Below are 26,809 nucleotides of genomic sequence, written 5' to 3'. Positions count from 1 at the left end.
GTTTGACTTCTTTAAGATGACTGAGCATTCTCTCTATTGCAAAGGTAAAATGAAGACTAGTTAATTTTAATTTTTAAATTTAGCCAAGAATAAAATTATGAAAAAGCTTCTAAGTTTCAACAAGTTGCAGAAAACTAGGAATTGTGGATTTGCAAGTGTGTATTGCATTAAGTTGTTTCTTCTTCTTTTGCAGTTACCCTCAGGAATTCCAGGACAAAGGTAAATCTCATGCATTTTTTCCCACTGTAGTATATTTTTGCTTCCTGACAGACTGTCATACTGGTTTTTAAACGCTCGAGCATGCATTCCTTGGCCGAGGCCGCTAGCTCCACCTGCTGAGGGAAACAGCAAAGAGCTCCCAAGCTTTAGTTCTTGCTGAGCCATTGCTGAGCTGGGTTCGTTTCCTTCCTTAAATACATCTGAGAATGCTTAGAAAAGAGTGAAGGTTACAAAAATACCTCAGAATTTAACATAAATGGAGCTTGTTATGTCTGAATTAATTAGAAAGAGCTTAGCATTGCATGTGACTTTGTGATGCAGGTTTTTTTCTCCCAGAGAAAGTATATGCAAAGTAATCTGCTTGGGAGATAAAATGTTAACAGAGATAACTTATTTCAGCCTCTTTTCTTAACAGTGATTGCAAAAGTCTTCAACTCCATAGTGGTATTTCTTTAACCTTTTAATAGGCTCAGCTAGTGGCGATATGATATTGGCTTTCAATCCACAGTGAATGAATGTTTTCATAGTGTAGCAGGATCCCAGAGCTTTAGTTGGAGAGGAGACAATTTAGTGTGCTGGTAATGAAAACTGAAGTGTGGATTATCTGTTATCTTCAGGTGGAGTTAGGACAAAGATGCAGAGCTCAGTTTAGAAAAGACTTAGGACTTTGTTGCTACAGTGTTCTGTTCTGTAACTAAACCTGGAAGGGCTCTTATTTCCATGATGCAAATTCTTGAGGTCGTGACCTACAGCCTGTGGATGCTGGTATGAGGGTCACACTGTGAGGTCAAAAAAGCCTATGCAAAGCTCCACATCTTGCACTGGCTGGGGAACTTTCTGTTTCGGAACCGGGAGGTTCAAACGTGTGGACTACATTGTGCCTCCTGATAGAGTGAAAATATATAAAGGTTTTGTTATCTCCAGTAAAATGTGTGCTTTAATTGATATCGTTTGTAATTGTAACTATAAAGATTGCTCTGGTTTCTGTGAAAATTGTATTCAATTTTATTGTTTTTATTAGAGCGTATTTGCTTCCTAAGAGGGATATATTGCTGTTTTAATTTAACTTTCATGATGCATCTCTTAGGTTCAGATGCTGTAACTGTGTACAGATGGTGAAGCTTGTAAATGCCGATGTTTTAGATGTTGTTTGGTATTTGTTAATAAAATGAGACAACTCGAAAGTTACACCATTGTTTTCTGCAAACACAGATCAATTTCTCCAAATTCTTGTGTATTTGTGTGCATGAATGTGAAAAATTCGTGGGAAGTGCGAGCCTGCTCTTATTTGCAACATATTTGAGGGAATATGGTTGAGTGGTATGAATTGTCAGTGTAATCTCTGGAGATCAGGAAGTATATACTAAACTTTACTTGGTAGTGTCATTCTTACTTAAGGCCTGTGCAAATTAAGCATGACTCATGTAGGTGTAGAACAAAGTGCTCATCACATGGAGGTGAGCAGTTGGATTCTGTGCCAGCTACTGGAGTAACAAAGCAGTGGCAGCAGTGAACAGGGTCAGCTTTTGTGCACATTCCATACCTATGTACACACCTCGATGCTGGAAAAATGGAAAACTGAAGATTTAAAACTGAGATGGCAAGACATCTTCCCATTTCTTCCCCACCTCCCAGAGAAAGAAGAACTACTCAAAATATAGAAAAAATAAGGAAAAAAACCCACAAAACAACTTACTACTGTGTACATTTAAAACTCATTTGCTATTCATTGTAGCAAATTACTCCATTTCTTAATGCAAATAATAGCTTTTTTTGTAGCTAAAAGGAAGGGTGAGGAACAATTCATACTGTGTAGTATCATCATGGTGTTTTAATTACATTATATTGGCTGTTTTCAAGAGTCCTGTGAGTTGTGATCTATCGTCATTCCAGAGTCATCCAGAAGAGTCTTTTGATGGCTGAAAGAAGTGGACTAACATTTTCTCTATTCTTATATTTCCTATAAAGACATAATGGAACTGGAATCTGGTCTCTCAAACAGCAGCTCTATCAGCTTGTAAGTTGTTCCGCAAACATGCTTTGTGGACATCGGCTTGTCACTCTACTTTCTTTCATCATTGCTTGTTCTTGAAGTTCCACTGGCTTTACACATAGTGACTGGTCTGTTTGTCCAAGGTGTTGTATATGAGCTCTCGTTGTATGGGCTTTTGCCACTAACATACAGAATCTTACCTTCAGAAAGATAAGGCAAGGATGTTTAAAATAAAAATTAAAAAAGTAAAAGTAGAAATGGAAGAGCCTGTGACTAAGTAGAACTGGGCTTCCTAAAACTGAAATCATCTGCTTGCATATCTCAGCCTTTCAGAAAGTGCCTCTGTACTTCTTTACAACCAAATTGATGAAATTGAGCCCTTTCTTTCATCCTCTTAAAAATAAGCTTTTTTACGTTGCAGCCTGTTTGGTCACTAAGTAGACTAGCAAATGCATCTTCAGTGCCCACGTACTGAAAGAAATGAAGCTCTTTAGGGGATGTGGATGAATGGGAAAATATAAGACATTAAAGTAATAATACAGGGAAATAGATAACACATCACACAAGTTAAATAATTATATGTTGATGTTTATGGTTGAGCAGAATGCTGATTTGCATATTTAATTTCTTCTCATGACCAATTATGTTGGTATCCAAAACACTAATATTTCCACAAATTTATTTATTACATTGCGAAGTATTTTTTCTTAGGTTAGGGAACTCAGTTGAAGCTTCTTTTACTCTTATTCCTGCGTATTTTATTTTTTTAATTTGACTTGACTCTTAATTTAAGCAGTTTAATTAAAGTCAAAAAGCCACAGTCACACTCAGGATGACCTGTTCTCAATCTTAGAAGTGGGAAGGAACTTGGAAACTGAGACAATTTTCGTAGAAATTGGATTCATTTTTAATAAGACCAGTATTCCACTAAGGATATAGAAACCTGGACTTCGTCAAAGATTCTGAGTTAATACAGTTTTTGGCATTTCTCTGTTTTGAGATTAATTGTATCAATACCATGGCTGCCAAAATGTTTGGTTAAAAGAACCTTGTTTTTAATTTATGCTAAAAATAGTGCTAATGTTGGCAGAAGCACTCTTGAGCCCTAGAAGCTGTACTTGTGTTTGAAGTTCACTTGCCATCTGTTCTTTACATTTATTTTAGTAATATATTTTTAATCACTTTTTACACAAAGAAAATTAAAATTGACTCAGTGTTTAAAGTGAGACACCAAAAGCACTAGCCAAATCCAGTCATAATATGGCAATTTACAGAACAAGTTCCCCCTGTAAAGCTTGCAGTGCACCTCGTATCTGATCTGCAACACACGACTTTGGCAGTATTTATACAGAAAAGTATGATTTGACATATGCTGAATTACCGCTTTTTGAGTCTGATGAAGGTCCACCCCTTCATTTTCATTTCGCTTTACTTTAATGGAAGTTATCTTATGCCTCCAGAGCATCAGTGGTGTTCTGCGTGTGATTTTTGGAGCACCTATAGGAAACCTTTAAAGGATTCGGATGCCTTTGTGACTCCTGGCTGAGCAGTGGGTGCCTGGAGGTTGAGACACCTGCTCCTGGGAGATAGGCAAGCTGAGAGAGTAGTGCTATATACAAAGGCTTTGCTTTTTCTGTTTTGTGTGGAGCTGATCGTTCTGTTTCTGACATGGTACGCTGTTTTTCAGGAAATAGCAGCAGTTTTAGGAGTCATTTTGGAGTTGAGAAAGGGAAGCAGTAGCTTGTGGTAATCAGAGCAACGGTAGATGAGAGTTCTGTATTTTAACACAGTTGAGTTTTTCAGTCAGGAGCATAAATACATCATTAGTAGCTAATCATAAATGGGAAAGAGATGGCTTAATAGTTATGTAGTCCTTTGAGGATCATCGTGATGTATTTCTAGAGAGACCATCAGATGCAGTAAAAATATGCCAAATATCCCTTTATCCTGGAAGTCTGGAGTGTCTCACGGTAGGCAGGTCACTGCGTTGTCCCTTTCAGCTACATGCAGCTGTTATCTGGGAAGTGTCCATGCCAAGTGCAATTTCCAGTAGCACAAGGAACAACCACCAGTGCAGCATAGAATGGTCTTATCCTGATGTGCATCATCAGAAGGACAGGCAGCCTCACTGGATACTCAGCAAGTAACACTTGTATTGCTTTTTTTTCTTGCTCGGAGTGTATTTGCTTACAAACCCAAGGTTGTTCCAGTATTGTTTAGCTACTAGCAGATTCTTGCCTGACCTTTACAAAACAAGCCGTTAAAAACTGTCTTGGTAACATCAGAATCTACAAGACTTCAGGAATGAGCGTCAGAGCAGATTGCATGGCAAGGCATATGTTGAAAGAGTGGCTGTCACAGGTCATCTTGCAGGAATGGGTTCTTAGAGGTTGAAATGGTAGCATCCTAAAAAAAAAAAAATAATAAAAATAATTAAAAGTCAGCTTCAGTTACTGGGGGCTAAAGTAGGCTTGTGGCAATTTGAAAGCAACTTTGTCCAGTTATTTTTGTGCAAACCTGTGTGAGAACATCACATTTATTTGCGTGGTGGCTTCGTGGAGCCCTTTGCTCAGCAGGCTCTTACAGCAGCAGAGGTTGGACAGAACGCAGTTATTGCAGCCTGCTGTGACTTGGGAGCTCTTGAATTGGCAGGAAGCAGGATGTTTTGACCTGCATGTCTCTTTATTTTTGTGAGTTGCTTTATTTGAGCAATTTCTATGCATCGCTCTATCTGAACTCTTTAGAAATAAAATGAGTTTTTAGTGATCTGAGAACCTCTAATGAGCAATAATGTATTTCACAGGCATTGGCTGAAACGTCTTGTTTGCCTTTTCTTAGATTTGGTAGCTTAAGAAGTATCTTTAAGGCTTACTGTAATCAGACAATTGCAAATGAAAATGAATTCTCAAGGTTTTTTTTTTTTTAAACTGAATCCTTCTTGAATAATATGGTCCTGCTTGTTACATTCAGCTTGTACCAACTAAATGTGCTGGAAATCTTCAGAATAGAAAACACGATCTAAAGTACAACCCTTGTTACAATTAGGAGAAGTTTTACTCTGTTCTACAGTCTTAATGTGGTATAACTTACCCTTTGGTGTATGTTATTTCCTAAATTAGTAAAGGAGCTGTAATTGAAAAGGTAGCATTTACAAGGAAAGACATTGTGTGGGGTTTTTTTTTGCAGATATCATGAAATATTGATTCTTCTATCAAACCTGTAGGAAGTTAGTTTAAATTGCAGAATCTAGAGAATAAGATCAGTTCACATACATATTTTAGTTATCATAGAATTAGCTAGGTTGGAAAAGACCTACAAGATCATCCAGTCCAACCATCCACCTACCACCAATAACCCCACTAAACTATCGTTGTAACTATTAAGTATCTGCTGTTAATTGAACTTTTCTCAAGTTCCAGATAAGTCATGCAGTGTTCTGGGGAAACAAGAAACAACACTAATGAGCATCTGCTTGTTAATTATCCTCGTGACTACATAACAGGGATGCATTCATGTCATTTCCTTGTGCAATAACTTTTGCAAAGAAGTATTTTTAAACTGATCATTAATTTTATGACCACAGAAATGAGATGCAAAATTTATGCTGTTGTCATTGGCACAAGTTCAAGGCACTACTGACATTATGTGTGATTGTAATGGAATGTCTGCCAACTAATGAGTCTATAGACATTTCATTTGAGCATGCTTTGCTTTTAGAAGTCTGATTAGGCAGTAATGCTTTCAATTACGCCAGCAAATTGCATTGGATACATTTACCTGATGCCCATTGTTGCTTTGTAGTTCGGTTTTCTATTACATAAATGCAAACTGAATGCTTTTCTTTAATTTACTGGTGCTTTTTGGGTGTATTTTTAGGTACTTGGCACCTGAAGAGAGGAGTAGTGGCTTGTGCTGCTCAACACTGACTCCTCTGACTGCTTAAGGTGTAGCACTGATAGTTTCAAATGCAATTCTATCTAGCCTTCTTTGGGAGGTGAAGTATAAACTGCAGTGCAGTACCTTGATGGAGGAGAATGTGGAGAAAAAGAAGAGATTACTCTGAGTGGGAATGCAGGGGATCCCACAGAATCAGCAGGAAGCCTCTCTGTAAACTGTCAGGAGCAATATCCTTATGTATTAATAGCATACACTCCGAAGTTGTCTTTTAACCCTGCCAAAACCCAAGGCTGATAGTAGCCTCTAGCCATTCTTTCACGTGAACACAGAAGTGCTGTGAAAAACTGCCTGTTAAAGCTGCAGAGCACGTTGAGTCAGCTCTCCATCAACTTGACTGTAGCTCATGACAGATGAGCTAAGGATTACATTTCAGCGCATAATATACACTTAAAATACTTCTGTTTAATCTAAAACAAAAAATGAAAGCTTTTGGTTTAATTTAGTTCTGTGTGGCTGTAGGTTACTTGTGACTCTTTTAGTGCCTGTGACCTGTTCTCCATGTTTTTGACACAAAAAAAAATCGGGGTGCCTAAACATACTGTTGCGTGACATGGGATCTGTATATTTGTTCTGATTATCTTTCTCATCTTTTTTTCATTGTCTTCAAAGTCTTCAAGCCTTTGTTTAGAATTTAACATCTAGTGAATGCTTTTATGATCGTAAACTCTGTAACGGCATCATGTGTACTTTTTTCCTTCATAGTAACTCTTGTGTTTGAGAATTACTTTGAACTTGGATATTATGGACTTGGGACGGGTATTTGTTTTATAATAAATCTGCATTTGTTATGCACTTGATTTTTGTTGTTTCAAATACAGTACATACCTGGGAATGCACACAGGGTGCTCTGAATGTGCATATATATATTAAAAAGCTCGTTTTTTTCCTAGATCATCTAGGGATTATATGAATGCAAAACACAAAGGTTTACTGACTGCAAAATCATTACTATAATTAGAAAATACCAGTAACATAGCCTGGTGGAAGAATGGGCTAAACGTGCACCGATGTGAACTTGCACAAAAAAATCACAACTTCTCTAAAAGAGTGCATTGCTGAGAGAGGTAAAACCCTATGGAAATTTTCCCTTTCGGTGTGTACTTCCCTGTAAGTCATCCAGAATTGCTACACATTCAGATATAGAGAGGTGTACTCTTAATGTTCAGTCTGTGGCTATTGATTGCTGGAGTTTGTTTGTGGGAATATTCTCCTCTAAAAACACAGCCTAATATTTTAAATTTATTTTGGCATCAAATGAGCGTATAGCTGGTAAAAGGGCATTTTTGACTGATAAACCAGAGATTTGAAGGTGTGCGTTCATATAAACTTATGCCCTTTGCGTTGTAGTACTGGTAAAAGTTTAGGGCATAAAAAGAGTGTAACAACTCCCGAGAGCATATAGATTGCGAATATAATGTCCGCTTTTTTTATACAGTCTGTTTTGTAATATGTGTATATTTAATATGCGTATATATGCACAGAGGGTGAGAGGCAACTGGTCTCTTGCATGTAAGGCTGAAAGACGATTGTGCAGGTTGTAAATACGGCATAATCTTTTTCTGTTCACTTTTTCTGTTCATGCTCTCTGCTCTGTGGCTTCTTGTTTGGATGAAGGAGTGAATCCAGGAGATGGATAATTTACTTCTGATTGGTTTGACAGGTGTGATGAAATGCAAATATTTTGATCAGATTAACACGGTAGCTGGAGTGCTACCGGAAGTTGACTGTGTCAAAAATAGATTGGAGTCAGGTTCAGATTCTATGCAGTAGTTGTATGGCATTGGGACTTGAAAGGAAACTGCCCAGAAAACTATACTAAATTAATGAAAGGAAAATCCAATTTGAAGTTTAACAATTTTGGGCTGTAAAAACTCTAGTAAAGCAAAAATAAGACTTTGTTGTCTTTTCTGAAAAGAAAACATGCTGCTTTTTTGCTAAGAACTGTGGGTATAGACTGAATTTTCCATTATTTTACATTATTAAATGGAAAATAAAGGAATAAAACTCTCAGCCGTGGCTCAACAGCCCAACTGGTTTCTATGGATGCAGAGAATAATTTCACTGTGCATGGGGGTTTATTTGGGAGTTTATAAATTAGCTGTGTGATACAATGCTCCAAAAGAGAATATATGAATAGAGAAGCATGTCCAGAGAGCTCTGGAAAGCTTTTGCATGTGAATATACCAAAAGGAAGTGCTTGAGCAATTTTTCTTCATATGCTTTTTAAGAAAATTGAGGGCTATTTGATCTGTTGGAGCATCAGAGTTATGATTTTGGTTTTGTGACAGTGTCAACTTTAATTATTGGGTATTTCTCATTTTCCAGGATCGTTTCTTAAAAACAAAAACAAACAACAACAAAAAAACATGTGGTTCAGTTTGTGGTTTCATGTTTACTTTTTTTTTCCCCTTATATTTCCTGTATTTTTTTTCCCAGCGCTTCTTTGCCTAGTTGTTATGAAAACAAACCAACAAACCAAACTCAGAAAACACACTGCATTTTGGGAGAGCAAAATTAAATTTTGTCTAACTAAATGAAAACCTCAGCAATTTATCTATCTTTCTCAACATTTAATATGCTCTGGCCTGCATTGTGCACGGTTCAGCTAATAACACAAATTTTGTATATATTGTGGTAGGACTCTAAATTGAGAAATTCATTGCCGGAGTGCTGCATTAAGGCACCCATTTGGACTGCGTGCTTTCAGAAGGTGGTCCCATTTGTAGCTTCATAGGAGGAATACACCATGCACTACGTTTGCAAAGTGCCCCTAATTACGGTGAAGAAAAATGAAAGTGGGCAGAGGGCGACAAAGTGCTGCCGGAAGCAGTTGGGCGGGCCTCTGGGAGGAAGTTGCTGCAGATCCCAGATCCTCTCTGCACTTAGAAAGGAAAGACTTCTGGTGTTGACACTGCCCATTTCTCTTCCTGCCAGCGTTTGCACTTGCCCACCTCTTTGCTGTGTTTTCTTCTTCTTTTTTCTTTTTTTCCACCTTGTCAGCTATGCAGCACTGGGATAGGTTTGGGATAGGTTTGGGCAGCGTTTAAGAAAACCGCTCCAACAAAATGCACTTGGCCAATTAACGTGTTGCTCCAGAACAGCAGTGTTGAAGTACAAGGTGCTTGAGGAATGGACGCTTTTGAGTTTGAAATAATAGTTTATATTGTCCTTAATAATGAGACTTAGTTGTTTAGTTTAATGAAAATAGTTGCCTTTGGATTCTGTGTTTGCATGATAGTCTATATTAGCTAGTAATGTGAGTTTTTTTTTTACTTTACAGAATTAGAAGATGAGGAAGAGTCAGAGAGCTCCTTTTCTTCACCTCCTGACAGTGCCTCAATAGCATCTGACCGATATGATAAAGAGGATGAACCACATTCTGATGGTATGTGACACTGTTTATCTTAGAATGCGCTAGATTTGCCAGTTTGCTACAAACTCTTGTAATGGGAGCCTCGTGATGAGAATGTTAGTGTTGGAAATCAGATAAACAGATAAGCATCACAGCTGGACAGCTTTCTTACCTTTAAAGGAACAGAAGAGCTCTCTCTAGTGGTCCTAGAGCATAGTGAAGCTGTCACAAATTTGCATGTTTTTTTTCAAGCCCACGCTTTCTGATCACAAAACATCTTCTGTAGGTGCATATGTTTTTAAAGATAGATCAGTGGCTAAAGCAGTGTGAATATTTGCACTAACAAATTGTTTGTTAATTCAACATTATCAGATTCTTGCTTAATTTTATTGTGCTACTTAATGGCTTACTGTATTATTTATTGTATAAATAATGAAAGAGTTTATGTGATTGATATTTTTCTGCAAACTCAATGCAGAATAGGTTCATAAAATATTAAATTAATTATTCCTACAATGTTTCCTTGCATTAAGATAGTCTTTTGTAGAATGTTTTTGTTGTATACATTTTAAATTTGAGTTTGCATAAAAAAAAAGGAAAATTTAGGTTCTGTAGCTGTTTTCCATGTTGTTTTGGTTTGTATTCATTAAATTTAATGCTAAATGTGGCTGTTTTGAAGACATGAACAATTGAATATTTCAATAGCTAACAAGCTTGCTTCAGCATAGTGTCCATATTTTTGAGGTTCATTTATTATATAAATATTAAAAACCTTCTATGGATAATACAAGGCAATAAATTAAGTATATGTACAAATAAATTAACGATGTATATTAATTTGTGGCATTAGAAGTTAGACTTGCTAGTGAATGATGTTTTCTGACATGATATGATGATCAAACTGTGCAGCTCATTCTCGAAATACAATTGCTGAATGAAAATATGCTTCCCGCAACATAGCACTCCACATTTTATGTTATCCAGATTATTCCCTTTGGAAACATAAATTGCTTTTATGAGGTATAAAATTATGTCTATTGCAGAACAGGGATAAGTCAAGTACATGCATAAGTGATAAACCTTCTAACCACTGATTCAGAATAACGCAATCTTTTTTATATTCAGAACTCTGTAAAATGTGTAGCAATAATAATCACACTTTTTTTTTATATTGAGCTTGTTGCATTTCAGCAATGTGATCTTCTACTAAAAAAAAATAAACAAGCCTTTTTGCTTTCTTGTTGAAATGTAATTATCAGTCAAATTGAATATGGCTTTTAGAAAAGCCAAGTTAATTTTCCAAACTACAGATGAATGCAACTTTCCATTTGTTTATTTTTGCTTACAAACATAATCTCAACATTATTTCTAATTGTAACTTAATAACATGGTACTGATTGCATAAAGGGTTTCTGACAAAATTGTATGACTGTTTAATAGCAGATATGATTATATATTTGTTTCAAAACAAGTTAATCAAGAAAAAAAGTGATAATGTTCATAAAACTAAATGAATAGCTGAAGAATGCTGATACCAGAGTATACAAATTACCATACGATTTTGTACAGATAAATAATTAATTTTTAGCTCATTTTGAAAGTTGTAATTATGAGACTAGGTCTGGTACCTGCCCATCGGTATCCTGGCTAATTCGTTAACGTTTTGGGTGGAAGTATGGTCGGTATGATTCTGTTACATATAAGGTGATGTTACCTCACGTTCTTACATTTTTGGGTAAATTCTCTTTAGTTACCTAGTGGAAGCTCAGCATGAGGAAAAGGTGGCAAATTTTGACCTGTAAATACATTTATTTAGGAATTTTCTTTTTTCCTCTTTGAATGTCCAGTGTGTCATTTTAAGAGCATTTTGATTTTAACATACACAGTCCATCATTCAAACATAGCCACATAGACTATGTATGAAAATCCATGTTAGGAGAATCTTATAAGAGGTGAATTGATCCTCAGCAGTGCAATTTGTTTCAGTTTTCATAGGCATGATTGGGTTTGTTGAAGCTTAATACTGTATTTTTATTTTTTAAGTCTGTTAATGCTCCATATTTAAGCCTAGTCAAGCATCTGGATCCATAGGGCAGACATTTGGTCTTATGCAATTACCAGTTTAGTTCAGCAGGGCTGTGCGTAGGTGTAAAACCTCATTTGTGTAGAATCAAGGCTCTCAGCTTAATAGAGGGTCCTAACTGTAGGTAACCAAATGGAGAAGCATTCTTTGAGTGTATTCATATTATTTATATAAATCTTAGAAGTGTTTGCTGTTTCAAAACAAAAATGTGTATATATATGTATTTTTACCTTATATGCTTGATTTAAAGACGTCAAGATTTGTATGACTTCTGAAAGTGTCGCTACTTGGCTTTGCCATGTTACTGTCAAAATATAATTTGTGAAGGCACCCGCTTGGTAACAGATAAAGAATTAGTGTATTACGTGTACATTACAGTCATTGTAAAATCCTGGAGTTTTTGTGTGACCTTTGTCTAATGGTGTATTAATTACACGAGAGATAATCCATTTAACAATAAGTATGGGATAACTAAATTAGCACAGGTCACCTAAAGGCCTTTTGTCAAATCTGATTGTTATGTTGTCCTTTTGACTTTTACCTTATGGTAGGCACTAACAAAGTATCTAAACTTTGATGGATTATAAACTCTAAACATGATATGTATTTTTCATAATGCTAATGTAATTTTCTAGGTACTGAAAAGGTCAAACCCACACGTCTCTGTGTGCATTCTAAGTCTGTCTTTCCTTTTAATATTTCTTTTTCTCTGTTCCTGTGGTTCAAAAGTTCACTCCGTTCCCAAATGGCCACCTAATTTTCCAGTTATTCCCTCAAGCCATATGTGTTTTGGTTTCTTTATGGTTTATTAGGTACTGTAGGAAAGTAGCATAAGTTATATCTTCTAATGAAATTCAAGCACACTTCAGTGATGCTTTGACTTGATTGCTGGCAGCAATTAAATCACAACGAAGGAGAATGATGCATAGGCTTACATGTCCAGACACCCTACAGAAATTGGAAGAGGGATAAAACGCAACGAAACCCCAAATAAAATAACAAACCCAAACCCAAGACAGACAAAACAAAACAGCACTGCCAGGCACTCAGGTCTTAACTTGATTTTTTTTTATTGGCTAACAGCCTGATTGATAGCAAAATCATAACTTGCTGTATGCTAACAGGCAGAGTTCACTTGTAGGTTATTGTGAGCTGATAAAGGGTTAGATGGAGTTTTGATTTTCGCATTGGTCCTTGGTGCACCAGATTAATGGAATTTCAATGAGAGACTGGAGTAGTCACAGCTTTGTCAGAAAAACAGATGGAGATTCTATAGCCATGTCTGCTCATTAATACCAGTTGCCTGAAAGGTGTACTACTTCTCTATACAAAAGACTCAACATAATTGATTTTTGAGTGGTGTCTTTTTTCACTTATTGATGACTAGGTTTCTTGCAACTTAAACGACAGGTTTTTGTATAGTACATTGTATAACAATGTTTTGCCTTGTAATTTCTTACTCCACTTCCATCTGTATGTTAAAGAACGTGAGTAGTGGAAAATACATCTCTAGGTTCATTAGAAAGCAAAGCATACTGAAATACTTGAAGTGATAAAGGAAGACTTCATTTAAAGTTGCTGGCAAACTTATTTTTAGTTGAGGTGTTAATTAACAACGAAGTTGTCATATTAATGGGGAAAATGTTACTGTCTTTTATTTAATTTTCAGGTTCCTTAGGTTGATGGTTTAATGCCATACTGAAACTTTCGTAGACTTTAACAGCGTAACCTTCTTTTATGATCCCCACTGTTTTGCTTTTTTGGCTGTGAAACCTTTGGTTGCTGGTATAGAAACTCGATTCCATGCTAGGTAATGGCATTACTGTTAAGGAATACAACTTCTGTCATTTTTGCAACTATTGTGAGTGAACCTACAGCTTATGAAGAAGATACATCTGTGGTCAGTTCTGCAGGGAGTGTGTGATACCGTAATTACTGGATTTAAAAAGATCACAGTGAATGCAAGTAAAATAATTTAGGTCACCTTTGTTTCTATGGATAATCTAGAAAAGTTGCCTTGAGCATGTGAAGATGAGAGAAGTACTAAAAATGTGTCTGGGGAATTGTGTGGTCTTGAAATTATGCTATTTGACTTTACCGTCTGAATAAAATATGCTTTTTTTAGTAGAAAATTCTTAAATTGAGTGAGAACGTCAGGGGATTAGATAGGCTGATACACTTAAGGATGATTTGTAAATCTGCAGCCCTCAGTGTTTTCTAGCAAGGAGTATTTTGAACCATGTCATCCAGAATAAAATCTTTGTAAGTTGGTGGAATCACAGTGAAAAGTAAAACGTACTAAAGAGTAGCTTGAAACCTGAAGAATATTTTACAAACTCAGCTTATGACTGAAATCCACGTCTCTTCTATTAATCTCTCTTCCCAAGTTAAATGGGTTACCCGTGGGAACAGGTGTGTATAAATTCTCAGGTTCAAATCTGTTTAGAGAAGAGATTGTTAACCTTGTTGAAATAATAGTCAAAGGGTGTAAATAAGTTCAGCTCCTTGTTGGATAAGAGAGACGTTATAGTCAGGTAAAAATATTATCCTTACCACGCCTGAAATGGTTTTTGGCAGGCACCTGTCCCATCTTTCCTAAAAAATCTCAAATATTGCAACTTCACTCTTTCCGAGGCAGTTTGTCCCAGTGCAGCTCTGTACTTGCTACTGGCAGACATATGTCCTAAACATTTTTTATCACACTGTTGCCATTTTACTCCCTTTTGTCCATAAAGGACATGACAATGGTTTATTTCCTTTTTTTTTCCTTTTGTCATGTATATATTCAAAGACTGAAAAGAGGCTTTGTAACTCTCCAAATTTAACTGCTGTTGAAAAAAGCAAGCAACTGAACTGTTTGTTTGTTTACAGGATCCATAGCAGTGAACATAGCAGTAATTACTTATTTTGGGAAAGAAAGACAAAAAAAAAGCATTTGAAATATGGAAGGCTAATCTGATTAATTTTGGTTTAAACCATTTGCATAGAACAGAAGGGATTAATTTCTGTCAGGAAACAGAAGTTTCAAGTGCACTTCTGGCCCTGCTAAAGTCAGTGGTAAAGTTAAAAATGATACTGTGTAGGTTAACAGTGTGTACAAATTGATGATACTAAAATGGTTGAACTTCTAATTATCATGATGAAAAACTTCCTATTAAACAATAAACCCCTGTGTTCTTTTAACATTTACCTTTCTCCCATGGGAGAAATGACATGGTTTGTTGCTCATTTTATTTCATCTACGTTGCTTCAGTGACTGAGCAATAACAAAACGGCCATGTATGCTCCACCACCAGACAGGACAATATCCACAATAAAAAAAAATAACTTATTTGGCTCATTCTTTTTCATATTATATCATAGTTTTATTCAAAATATCTAAATATTGTAAAAAAGAACAGAAAGCTGAAGTGCAGTATATTTTTTTCCATTTATTTTATGTTGCTGGTTGGCCTAATGTTTTTCTAGGTCAGTTCTTTTACATCATGAGTAGCTGAAATAAAAAGGAAGAGAGAAGCTTTTCGTTCTGCTTCCTTGATATGGGATAGGATGTTCAATTACAGGTTTAGGACCTTATTAACACTTTCCTCAGCTATAGAAATTTCTACTTTCTGATTTCCTTTTAATTGCTCATTCTTCCCATTAAGGAATAGTGGCAAGTCAGCTTCCATTCTTCTCCTTACTCCATCCTTCGCAGGACCAGGCAGATGAGTTACACTTAGATGAGAATGCTGCTTCATGCTACCTCAGTGGCACCTTGAGGTGGGTGATAATCCAATACTCTTATAGAGGTGAGCGAGTCCAACAGTTTGTTGCTGCTGGGCTTTCTAGCAATGGGTAAGCCTTCAGCATACACTATACAGTATCATTTGGTGTATGCTTTTTTTCTTCAGAATTGACTGTTGGGAATTTGTGCCTATATTTAATTCAGCGTATGCATGAAAGTGTATAACAACACTAAGTAAAAGGTTTTCTCCACATTTCTGTTCTTGTGCTTTAACTGATTAGTGCTTTCAGTGGAGGTGCAAAGTGCATCTGTAGAGCTTAAGCGAGTAGAAAAAAGGACTTGTTAACTCAAATATCCTGCAATCCAGGCATTAGTGTAATGGATTTGTTTGTTTCCTTTTACGAAAGAAGGAGGTTGCAATTGCTTAATAGTTATGAATTTTGAGATTAAATTTGAATGGAAAAGTAAAATCTGTGTCATTAAAAAGCTTACTGAAGTAAAAAAAATAAAAAAAAAATAGTGTAAAAAAAAGAAAAAAGCCATTGCAAATTAAATCTTTATGATACCCACAGTATGGACAAGTTCGTTATTGCTATTCTAAAAAAATGAGTTGTAGACATTGTTCACTGCTTAAAAAATTGCAGCAGGACATAAAAAAAATAAAAAATTCCTGCAGACATTTGTCATTGGACAGTATTGGTTTGATAGTTTGCTCGGTAATTCTTTGTAGATATTCACTTGAATTACTTAGAGTGAGATTAAGAGTAGGGTATGAGACCCAAAAATTGAAAGTTCACTTTTCTCCAAACTAAAGTTATTACTACAGTTTCTTAATTAATATTATTCAGAACCTATTCACCACTATCACAACAATGAAAGGTATTATCTCACCAGGATGTTAACCCTGTCTTTGCTACTATTGGTAGACAAAAATACCTTGGGGTTCATTTTGGTCAAGGAGTTAAAAATGATCTTGTACTGCGAAATGGGCTAAAACTTTTTCTGGTCTAAAAAAGATTTTCATGGCCTCCTCCTTGAATATTCTTTCTGCCTATCTGAATGCACATTACTTACGTAATGGGAACTACATCATAGTCTGACACTAACTTTCCAGAGGAATCCTGGTCTTTGTAGAAAACACCCTTTTGCCTGTTCGTCAACAGTCAAATTTTGTATTTCTGTATATTGGTAATATATAAAATATTCACAGTGCATATTCAAAAATGCAATTAATTTATGCACCTCATGTATCTGCTACTGTGCCTTGCCTCCTTGTATTGAAGAGGCAAGAGGAATGATAAATGTAGAATGCATGTGATTGGCCCCAGAAGGATGTTTGTAGAGTGTTATAAAATGAAAACATGGAGACAAGTTAAATGATGGTGGCCCAAATCATCTTTGGTAGATAACAGGTGAATTGTTCCTTCCCAAGAGCAGGTACAGGACATGGACCGTACTATTACAGTCGCCTGAGGAAAAAAATAGTGGAAATGATGTCACTGCATTCAAATTGAAAACAGAATAAAACACCCCTCCCCAAATAAACAAACAACCCCCCTCCCCTCCAAAAAACCCGAAACAACAAATAACTAGAAAAAATTTGTATCCTTACAATTCTGCCTATTTTTACTGTTCAGTAATTTGAGTTTGTATTCCCATGAGAGTGGTAGGGTTAAAAAATTCTCTTTTTGTGGAATTAAGAATAGGGTACTTCTTCTTCTCTCAATAGCTTCTTCAGAAACTGACTTTAGTAGTGTATTTTAACAGAAAGAATTGGTGAGATTATCACCAATTTTGATCAAAGATTTTGGGAATATTTTAGTAGTTATTCTGTATTTGTGTAGTATACCTGCAAGTTAGGAGTTAAAAATACACAAAACAATGTAGTCATAATATTGTCAAATGCAGAGATTTCTTCTGTAATCTGTATACACAGCATTTGGGTTATAAAGAAGTAAATCTGCAAAATAACCACATTTTATTTTTACATGTTAACCACAAACATCTGCAAATTTCCTTTGGCAATATTAGGGACTATGCCATGCAGCTGGTAGAGGCATGCTTAAGTACACACTGCTTTTTTAATATGTGGTGTACATTTTTCTTCTCTCTCAGATCTCTGGAATCTTCCAGTGTCCTCATTTATTTGAGTGATATTTAGAATTTGGTATAAAAATAATGTGAAAATGCCATAGTGAGCTGGTGATAATTGATTTAGTCCATCACACTGAAATACCTCTTGTTTCCCTCTTCCTCCTCCCTTGGGCAATAATCATGGGATCAAGCTGCCAGTCTGTAGATATAATTTTTCCAGCAGTGCCATCTGGCTACTTGGCACTAGAAGTTGTATTGGCTTCTTAGCTGTTTCCACTGATTTTTGTCAAATAGAAGTCAGTTGATGAGATGTCTTCTGCTAGTGGATGTTGATTTTTTAATTATTATTTTTTAATTTTTATTTTTCCTAAAGTGAATATTGTTTTTTGTTGGAGTTTGTAGGGAAATGCTGATGCTTGATGGTTTTCTTCCTTTTAGAAAAAATAAGAATTTGTGTAGGAATTGGCTTCTTGTACTCATCTTAAAAATAGTTCATCATTTTGTGCATTTTAAGTATTAGCATGTTACCTATGTTTATTACAGAGCTTCAACAATAAGATGGAATTTGGTCTTTCTTCATTCTTGGGAACTTTCACCTTTTAAAGAAACTGAAGATGAACTGTCAGAATTCAGAGGGCCTGTGTGACAGAAGTGGCAGGCCTTATGTTTTGGAAGACCCAGCCAACCATGTCTTTTCTTTAAATTTTATATGTATATATTTTATTATCAATTTCTAGGGGTTTATATTTTTTATAGCTCAGTAGAACAAATGAGTTTTTTCTATTCAAGTCATAGAAGTATTTCACTGCCAAATAAAATATAAAGACAGTATGATGAGTTAGACTTGAGCTCTGTAAATAGTATTTTAATGGACAAATGAGGCGGGAAGAGAATAATCTCGATTAATCTATTTTGTTGTTATTATTATTATTCATTGTTTAATTTACTTTTCCTTTTTATTTTTTGTTCATATATATATAAAAGCCTGACTATCCTGGCACAATATGAAGAATAGCATTTCAGAGAACACGTTTTTATTTACTTAAAAAAAAAAGTTTGAATATTTTGCGTGAATTAAAAAAATAACAGAGAACACTTTGAATTATTATGTCCTAACTCCTGTTAGGACAAGGCTAACTAGTTTTTAAAAATCCTTTCTTTACATTTGATTGTTTTTATGTTAGCCACTATTTTCAAGTGCCATGTCTCAGATGAATGAATTGTATTCATCTCAGGGTGGAAATATGATTTCCTTTTTTATTATTTTTTGTAGCTGTCTTAAAATTTTTCAATATAACCTTGTGAACTCTCAAACACGAACAGTTGTGTTTAGTGGCCCGCTGGAATATTTTTATATTATTAACCCTAAAAGTAGAAAATAACAAGTGTTATTTATTTATCATAGTTGTACTATTACCGTTGTGTAATGTCTGTGTTAATAAAATACAATTCAATTTTTCTTTAAATCAATATTATCGTTCTTTCCCGGCACTGGAGAAATTGCCCAGTACTGGAAATGATAGGGCTAAAAATCTCAAGTGGGACAAAGAAGGCCTCAGTGAGATTTTCGTTGCAGTTGATTTGAATAAAATTCCAAGGATCTTTCGGTATCTCTTCATAGTCCTCTTTAAAAAAAAAAAAAAAAGAGGAAGGGCAAGGGGTCTGAACATGGATCTCCTTATCAGTAACCTGACTCTGATACAAAGCGGGTATTTTTAACATACGAGTTCAGTTGAAAGAATCTTCAGCGACAGCTATAAAGCAAATGATGGCAAGTATAGCTAAATATGCATGATCTATTATAATAGCAGAAGTGTAAGTCTTTAGCTTTGCAAAGTATGTTCTCTCATGAACGATTTTAAGGGGGTTGGTATATTGTGATTTTCAAAAATAGCGTCAAACCTTCTTTTTGTTCATAACTAAATGCAAAGATTAAATGCTGCCGCTAATCAATTGGCTGGGATGCCACCTCATTAAGATTTACACGATCATCAAAAATGCCCGGAATTGTTTGTTGGCGATATCCTAACTCAAATATATAAAGGGGATACTACAGCATTTTTCTTTAGAATCACGGGGAGTTCAGTGACCTTTTGTGGCAAATTATGTAGAAAGAAAATATTTATATTCATTTAAAATAACCTCCATGAAGAAATAGTCTCATTACCCTGTTTGATCAATTTCTTGTAGCCTGAACTGCAGCATGCTGCTATTGCCATCGGTTGATGGAATACACTGAGAAGTGGCTAATGGTGATGGTGCTCATCAGGACAGGGTTCAGCCAGCGGTCAGCAACAAATAATTCAAGACTGTTTCTAAGTTTGTGGCTGGTGGAATTTGCTTCTTGCCCCAAGCCAGCAGCATTGCTGAGCTGGGCTATTTGATTAGAAGAGGAGCATATTTGCTTCTTAGCAACTGCACATTTGCACAACACACAGACCTATACTGCCGCCAAAGGTTTTCCTTTTGTGATGGTGGAATAATACTTCCCTGTTGATTGACAGACAAAAGGAATCTTTGCAATGCAGAAGAGTTTACAACCAATTTTTCGTTTGTCTTTTGTATACTTCTTAATTTAGTATTGCCTGATACGAATCTGTATATGCAGCAAGAGTCAACAATTTGAACTCCTGCATTTAAGCTATTGCTGCTATGCGTATTTAAAAGACAGATGCACACTTAGGTTTAATCATTGGCATGTGCGGCTTTTTCCCCAGCAGATCTACTTAGTGGAAATTATTTCCTACTGTATTTTGAAATGGCTTCTTGGGTATATATATTACCGTCTCCCATGCAAGAGTGACATTGCTTTTACAGAAGGTGATAACAGAGTGAAAGCTATCCTGTTTTTAGGGTGTTTTTAAATGTATTAACAGAAGCGTAGCAGTGATTGCAATTTTAATACTCTGTGTGTGTGTACTTCTCCGTGTAACATTTCCTACAGGAAGTGAATCTACAGGAAAAAAATGTGTCTAGTCAGGGGAAGGTGAAGGTATTTATAACACTGGTAATCCTTAAGACAATTTAGGAAAAAGAAAGCCTGAGATTTACAGTCCTAGGAGGGCAGGGCAAGAAAAAAGCAAACTTTTTTTTTATGGCTTTACAGCTCTTTTCGCTCCTGGCCAGTGTTTTATTGTGGAAGTTTCCGTAGTGCCATAGTGGAGCAATAAATTGCTGATGCGGTTGCTGAAATGTTGCATAAAATAATAGAGTTAATGCTAATGTGAATTTTTGATGCAAATATCTGCTTGCATATTTTCCTAAGTAAAAGGTATCTTTTACCTTTCATACAATGAGAAGCACCTTTTAAATGTGGGTTTTATAGTCTCTTAAAACTGCATCTTTTAAGGGTGAGGGAGGATTAAAGCAAGAGTATAGAGTGAAAGGACTAGGCCATACTAGCATGGCTAACATAAGCATCCAGGAGTTCTCTTATTAATAACCATTTCAGTGGCAATTTGAAGCTAAGAGGAGGGAAGAAAGCGATCTGATAATGGTGAGACAATAATAAACCCCATATGTCCCTCTAGGTAAACGTTAAACCTACCGAAGTCTTAAATTCTTCTTTTTTGTCCATTAGGAATTCTTTTTTTTAGTCAGATAATTTTAAATCATAATACGAAACTTAGTTTTCTTTGAGAATTTTAGGGGTGGAGAAAGAGGGATGAAAGAAAGTGGAAGAGGTAAAGGGGAATCAGTAGCCAACCTGGGGAACAGATCTATGGGGTGTGCATGTGACTCTACAAGAGGTAGGAATGAAAGCCAGCATTGTTTTGGAGGCTCTGGAAGGCTGATTGGTCACTTCTTTCTCTTTCTGCTAAATTTGATGTATGCATGTATATATTTTTAGAAGAGTGTTTTAGCATGCTGGAAGGATTTAGCAGAATGTAGGGAGAGGTGCTTTGTCTATATTTGTGATGTTCAGAGCTATGACAGTGTGGTAAGGTGGCTGCCTGTTATGTGGCTGAATTGCCAAGGAGATTGTTATAACTGAAGGACCTAATTTTAGTACCTTGATACCTGTTAAGGTATTAACTGTGTTCTACACCAGTGTTACACTCCTTTCAGTAATATATTCATAATGAATTAGCTTAAAAAAAAAAAAAAGAAACACAGAGCTTTTGTAAGCAGTTGGATTTTTGAATGGGTCAAATATATAGGAATTGTCACATAGCTATTATGAAAATGCGGCTATATCCATGGCAGAATGCAGTAGCTTTTACAATAGCACTCTAAACAATATCCAGCAATTTAAGGGCAGGATATGAAGAATATATTACCTAATTGAACTGACAAGGGTTTTTTTGCATAGGTAGATGCAATTATTCAAATTGGAGGTGGGCCAGAATGCTGGGGTTAGTCCCCTCATCTTGCTAATTAGGCTTTCAGTTTCATTAACAATCATTGAGATATTGGGTGACCGGCTTCTGCATGAATGTAGCCATAGTGCAAATAAAAAAGAAATCTTCTTTAGAAGCATATCTTGGAGTATGTTAAGTCTGTGTATAAAATTATTAGGGATAATTTTTAGTTGTATAGCTCCACATCAGCAGAAGTAAATGCATATTTTAAGATGTGCAGAACACCAAACATGAAGACTGAAGGCAGCATAGCTACGCCACTGCCATGTTTGTATTGGAAGCATTTTATTTTCCAAGATAATATCTAGAAGGATTTCTACTTTTACAGATGCATAAATTGCACAATTAAGTTAATCCAGTCTCCTCCCAGGATACTTTAAACCTGGAGTAAATTTAAATTTAAACAGTTCAGAGGAATCCACAATTCTTGTCTTTAAGACCTAATTTAGGAAATATAGCTTAATGTGTATGGCATCTTTGAATTCCCTTGCCACTCTGATACACTGTCATTGGATTTTTTTTTCTTTTCGTGTTAATTGCCTTTGTCTTTTAGAAACAGCCATTTTGAGGGAGTTCTGTTTGGTTTTTGTTCTCCTTTTTAGGGAATAATAACGAGGTACAGTGAATCATACCATACGAAGTTGTCACCAAATAGCTGCTTGCTTTGTTTTGAAAAGTGCCTTGGGTATCTAACCCTCAATTAAATCTCTGGGCCAGTCTCTAAGTTCTGCGATTCTCCATTTCCACATTCTATAATTAGTGTCTTGTACTCAGGTGCTTCAGTTGGAGAATTTCTCCAACATGTCTGCAGTTAGCTGCAAATCAGATATTAAGTTAAAAATTACCTTCAGTGAAGAAAAATCAGGAATATAAACCAAGAAGGTGAAAATACCATACAAGAAGCAAAAACACTGCATCAAAATGTTCAAAAATCCCAAAAGTTGTAACTGTATATATGAAACTGAAAAAGCTAAAACAGTGATAATCATCTCAAAAACTGACAAATAAATTGAGTAGTAGAATAATAGTGGTTTTTAATTATTTCTCCATTGCCTTTTAAGAATGACGGCAGAACAATGCTTTTCTAAGGTAAGCATTACAATAGGGAAGGGTGTGGTTACAATTTAACTAGTTATTTTGGTTCTCACTGCTGTACAGATGAGGCCACAATTTGTCCTTTTGGTTTGATGCTTACACTGATGATCCTCCTGTAGTTCTTCATGAGTCCTCTGGGACTGAGAGTTAGTTATCGAGCTCTCATGACTAATACACTATGATTAGAATAGAACACTAATACATGAGTATTAGAATAGTCTTACAGATGAAGAAGCTAACTTGGTTTTTGAATGTTTTTGAACAAAGTTAACTTTGTATTTCCCTTCCACACTCGGAAATGACTTCTTCAGCCAATATGTGTTATTGGCTAATACATAGATGATTAAATAAAATGCTTTTCAAGAACTAAGAACAAATAGCAGAGCGATTAGTCATTTTATTCTTTTCAATATGCTTCTAATCTTATACAAAAAAAAAAGGACTTCGGTAGTTACACAGAGACGCATATCGGTATAGATAATGCATGAAGTAGTTGAGCTTGGGGTTTTGTCCTTCAGGACTTCCATGTGGCTGAGTGGCTTCCATGTAGTGCTCCCTAACAAAATTTTGCCAGATGTTTTTCAAGAATTTGTTGTCAGAGTATGTTGTTTTTAGAGAACTGCAAGTTTATGCAAGGAGATCTGACAGTCTGTTGGCACAGCTATTGTAGATGCAAATACAGGAACCAATCTTAGTAATGATCAGATTTTTATTCTCACACAGTACTGTTAGTAGTTACAGATTCACCGACTACTTATGAGAATTCAATTTACATACAACCTGAAACTGAGATTTAGCTTTAGGTATTTTCATTGGATGAAAGCAGCTTTAGAATCCTACACTCTGTGTATGTGTACTTAGTTTGAATTAGTCCGTGCCTCAGAGAACCTAGTCTGGGTAAAAACAAGAAGTGAGAGAAAAAGTTTGTAAGCAGATACACAAATATACTACTGCAGGACCTAGGTTCTACAGGAGATGTGTAGCAGGCATTGAAATTAAGTCTGTCAAAGCAGTCTTGTCCTCTAGAAGAAAAATGTAACTGTCAACTTAGATAAAGTCCAGGTGGTTAGGAATGCAATGGTATTATTCTTTCAAAAATGGTTTACTTGTTACTATTTCGATGTTACTATATCTAGGCTTTAATATTCACTGTAGTTCTTGGTTATTGGACACAGACATCTGTAAGAGCTTTCTTAACAGTTTCCTACAGTAAACATATGCTGTAGCCTGTAGGATAAGACTTTGAGACACAGAGATGGAAAATAGATTCTGGAGATCGCCAGATTCTGGGGCTCTCTTGTGGTGGGCTAAGTGTTGCAGTGTTCTGCAAAGATCAGAACATGCACAGTCTTCATAATTCATTATTTATGGCAGTAAATTAAAAAGCAAACTGATTAAAAAAACACAATATAAAAGCATGAATTTAGGGAAGGAAAACAAGAAGTCGTCCTTGAAAGAATTATTTACTGTAGCTATTGTATAAATTTATACATAGGTGATGAATCTTACTCTTTTTGAGTTTGTCAAAATTACTTCCGCTCAATTACTTGTTTTCTTTTTTGTCATCACCATCTCCAAATTCCTAATGTAAGAAAAGAGGTAGAGTGACAAAAGCTTGATTAGGTAAATAAGTTCTTTAACTAAACCTACTTCTTACAGTTGATATTTCATTCTTTGAGAGAAAGTGAGAAGTCAAAAAGTGGATGTTCAAACTGAGGAGAAACTGGGGTTTGACATTACCTACCACAGTTTAGAATGAGCTATTTGTATGTGTTAGATAATACCACTTATACCTAACATGATTTTATATTAAAAAAAGGAGAGGAGAAGGCAGCAATGCTATCAGGAATAAAAATTTTCTTGAAAAATCATTTGATTTAGATAATAATAACCATCCTTTTACAATAAGAATCTCCTTTTGTGATGTTTTCCTTAGTTTTTTTTCCTGTCAAGCTGCTCTGTACTATAGCTACCACAGAAGAAAGTATGCAGTTTTCTGTGAAATGCATACATATGTGACATCCCAGTTTACATGCTGTAACCTTCCTCCTGGCTCTTCTCTCTCCCTCCCTTGAACTGCTTACATTACTTTGGGAATGTGAGGGTGGTGGGGGTCTGCAGGAGGAGGGAGGAGTCAGCAGGCCAAAGCAAAAAAAAAAAAAGTCTTTTCCTCTTTTTTTTTTGGTGAGTGTGTAATATAATGAAACCAACAACATTTCACAGCATTTCTAGAAATAAGCGAATACTGCTTCTCTTTTATGATGAAGAGCAGTGGAAGCAAAGTAGCACCGACTTGTCCAAGATTGCAGAAAAGAATCTGGTTAAGAGCCAGGACTTGCTCTGTTTTCTAGCTCCTGCTTACATGGTAAGATCTCTCCATTATATCTCACACTTTCCAGCTTTCTAAGTTTTTGACAATTTGAAATGGATATTAAAGGGACATAGGGTAAACTTTTTTTTTCGTTCTCAGAACCACATCATTTATTAACAGATGTCATCCAAACGCGTATACAACTTCCATGGCTTTGAGTGTTATTGTAAATGGTAAAGAGGCTCTCTTGGGTTGGGTTTAAGCTGATGCATTCTTCTGAACTGCAAGAGGCATTAGAAGTTCTGCATAATGCCTTAATTTTGGTAATATTTTTATAAGAAAACATTGGTATTCCTTTAACTGTTTTAGAAAAAACCACCAACAAAACCAACAACGTTCTGCTTGGGTTTTCAGAATCAGAAAAGTCATGCAGTTAGCACAAGTTATAGTACCACCCTCCCAAAATTTTCTAAGAGTTATGGCAGTGTGTTATACTGCTGATACAGTATTTGATATTTTCCCTTATTGGTTAATTTGAGGGAGGTCTTTTCTTCCCCCTCCCAACTTAAAAATAAATAAATAAAATAATAATAAATTGCAGTTTAAAGGCTGGTATCTAGACCATACCAAAAGTAAAGAGGGTTCTGGAGGCAGTAGGATGAGATATGCTTTTTATTTGGAAGATCACAGCTAACTTAAATAAACTGCTGGAAAAGTTTATGAAAGTTGCTCTTCAACTTGAAAATGATAGAAGTGATTTGGCTTCACTTTAAAAACAGCAGCCTAAAACTGAGCTGCCTGAGTATTATCATTACTCCAAAGCAGCATAATTACCATTAGGAGAGAATTGGTTCCTTTAAAGGAAAAAATAATGAAGGGAAAACTTCTTAAAATGAGTTTTATTACATTTTTCTTATAAAATTAGTCTTTCATTTTGTTGATTAATGTTTGAGTTTAAGATTTTGATGTAGACATTTCACCATTATAATTCTGAAATATGGGAAGTCCTTGAAAACATTCCCGGATTGCCTTCTGTCTGTCTGCCTTGTAAAAGATCCTTTCAGTTAAATGGACCATCCTCCTTAAATGATGTCATTAGCTTGGATTGAAAAGACATTGCCTGCAGGGAAATCATTTAATTGTCTTAAAGTGCTCTACTTCTGTAGATCTTGAAGCAGCACCCTCACTTCCATCTTTGTATCAGATAATTCATCTAATCCTGTTTTTAATCTCTGACGAAATATTGAGATGTAATTTCCAGTTTTATTGGAGAAACTTGAGACCTTTTATAGTCTTGTCTCTGTCAAATGGATGGAAAAGTTTCACTTGTTGAAATGCAAATGGGTAATGTCTTTTTTTAACTTAAAGAATTAATTTAACTTGCATTCATGCAATGCTTTATAAATATTAATGTATTGAACTCTTACATTTCACTGACACCAAGATATACATATCTGTTTCTAAAATCAAATGTATTTGCTTGTTCAAACAGCAGGTTGGGTTTTGGAGATGAACGTGAACTTCGTTAGTTTGGATGAAGGTGATGCATTGCATTTAAGAAAACAGCCACAACGACCATCTGCCATTTTACACTGGATTTACCAGTATCTCAGTCAG

General features: G+C 35.6%; 1 protein-coding gene across 1 annotated transcript in view; it reads left to right on the top strand.

Moving 5' to 3' along the window:
- The window catches only part of SKAP2 (src kinase associated phosphoprotein 2), a 112,395-nt gene that overhangs the window by 12,522 nt on the left and 73,064 nt on the right, over positions 1 to 26,809 (top strand). The window contains exons 3-4 of the mRNA XM_021385484.1: positions 194 to 219; positions 9,450 to 9,554. Of these exons, the coding sequence (XP_021241159.1) occupies positions 194 to 219; positions 9,450 to 9,554 (131 nt within the window). The remainder of the gene's footprint in view (positions 1 to 193; positions 220 to 9,449; positions 9,555 to 26,809) is intronic.

This window comes from Numida meleagris, chromosome 2 (genome assembly GCF_002078875.1).
Source record: "Numida meleagris isolate 19003 breed g44 Domestic line chromosome 2, NumMel1.0, whole genome shotgun sequence".
Classification (NCBI taxonomy): Eukaryota; Metazoa; Chordata; class Aves; order Galliformes; family Numididae; genus Numida; species Numida meleagris.
The sequence above is the reverse complement of the archived record's forward strand: the minus strand, read 5'-3'. Positions and strand labels throughout refer to the sequence as shown.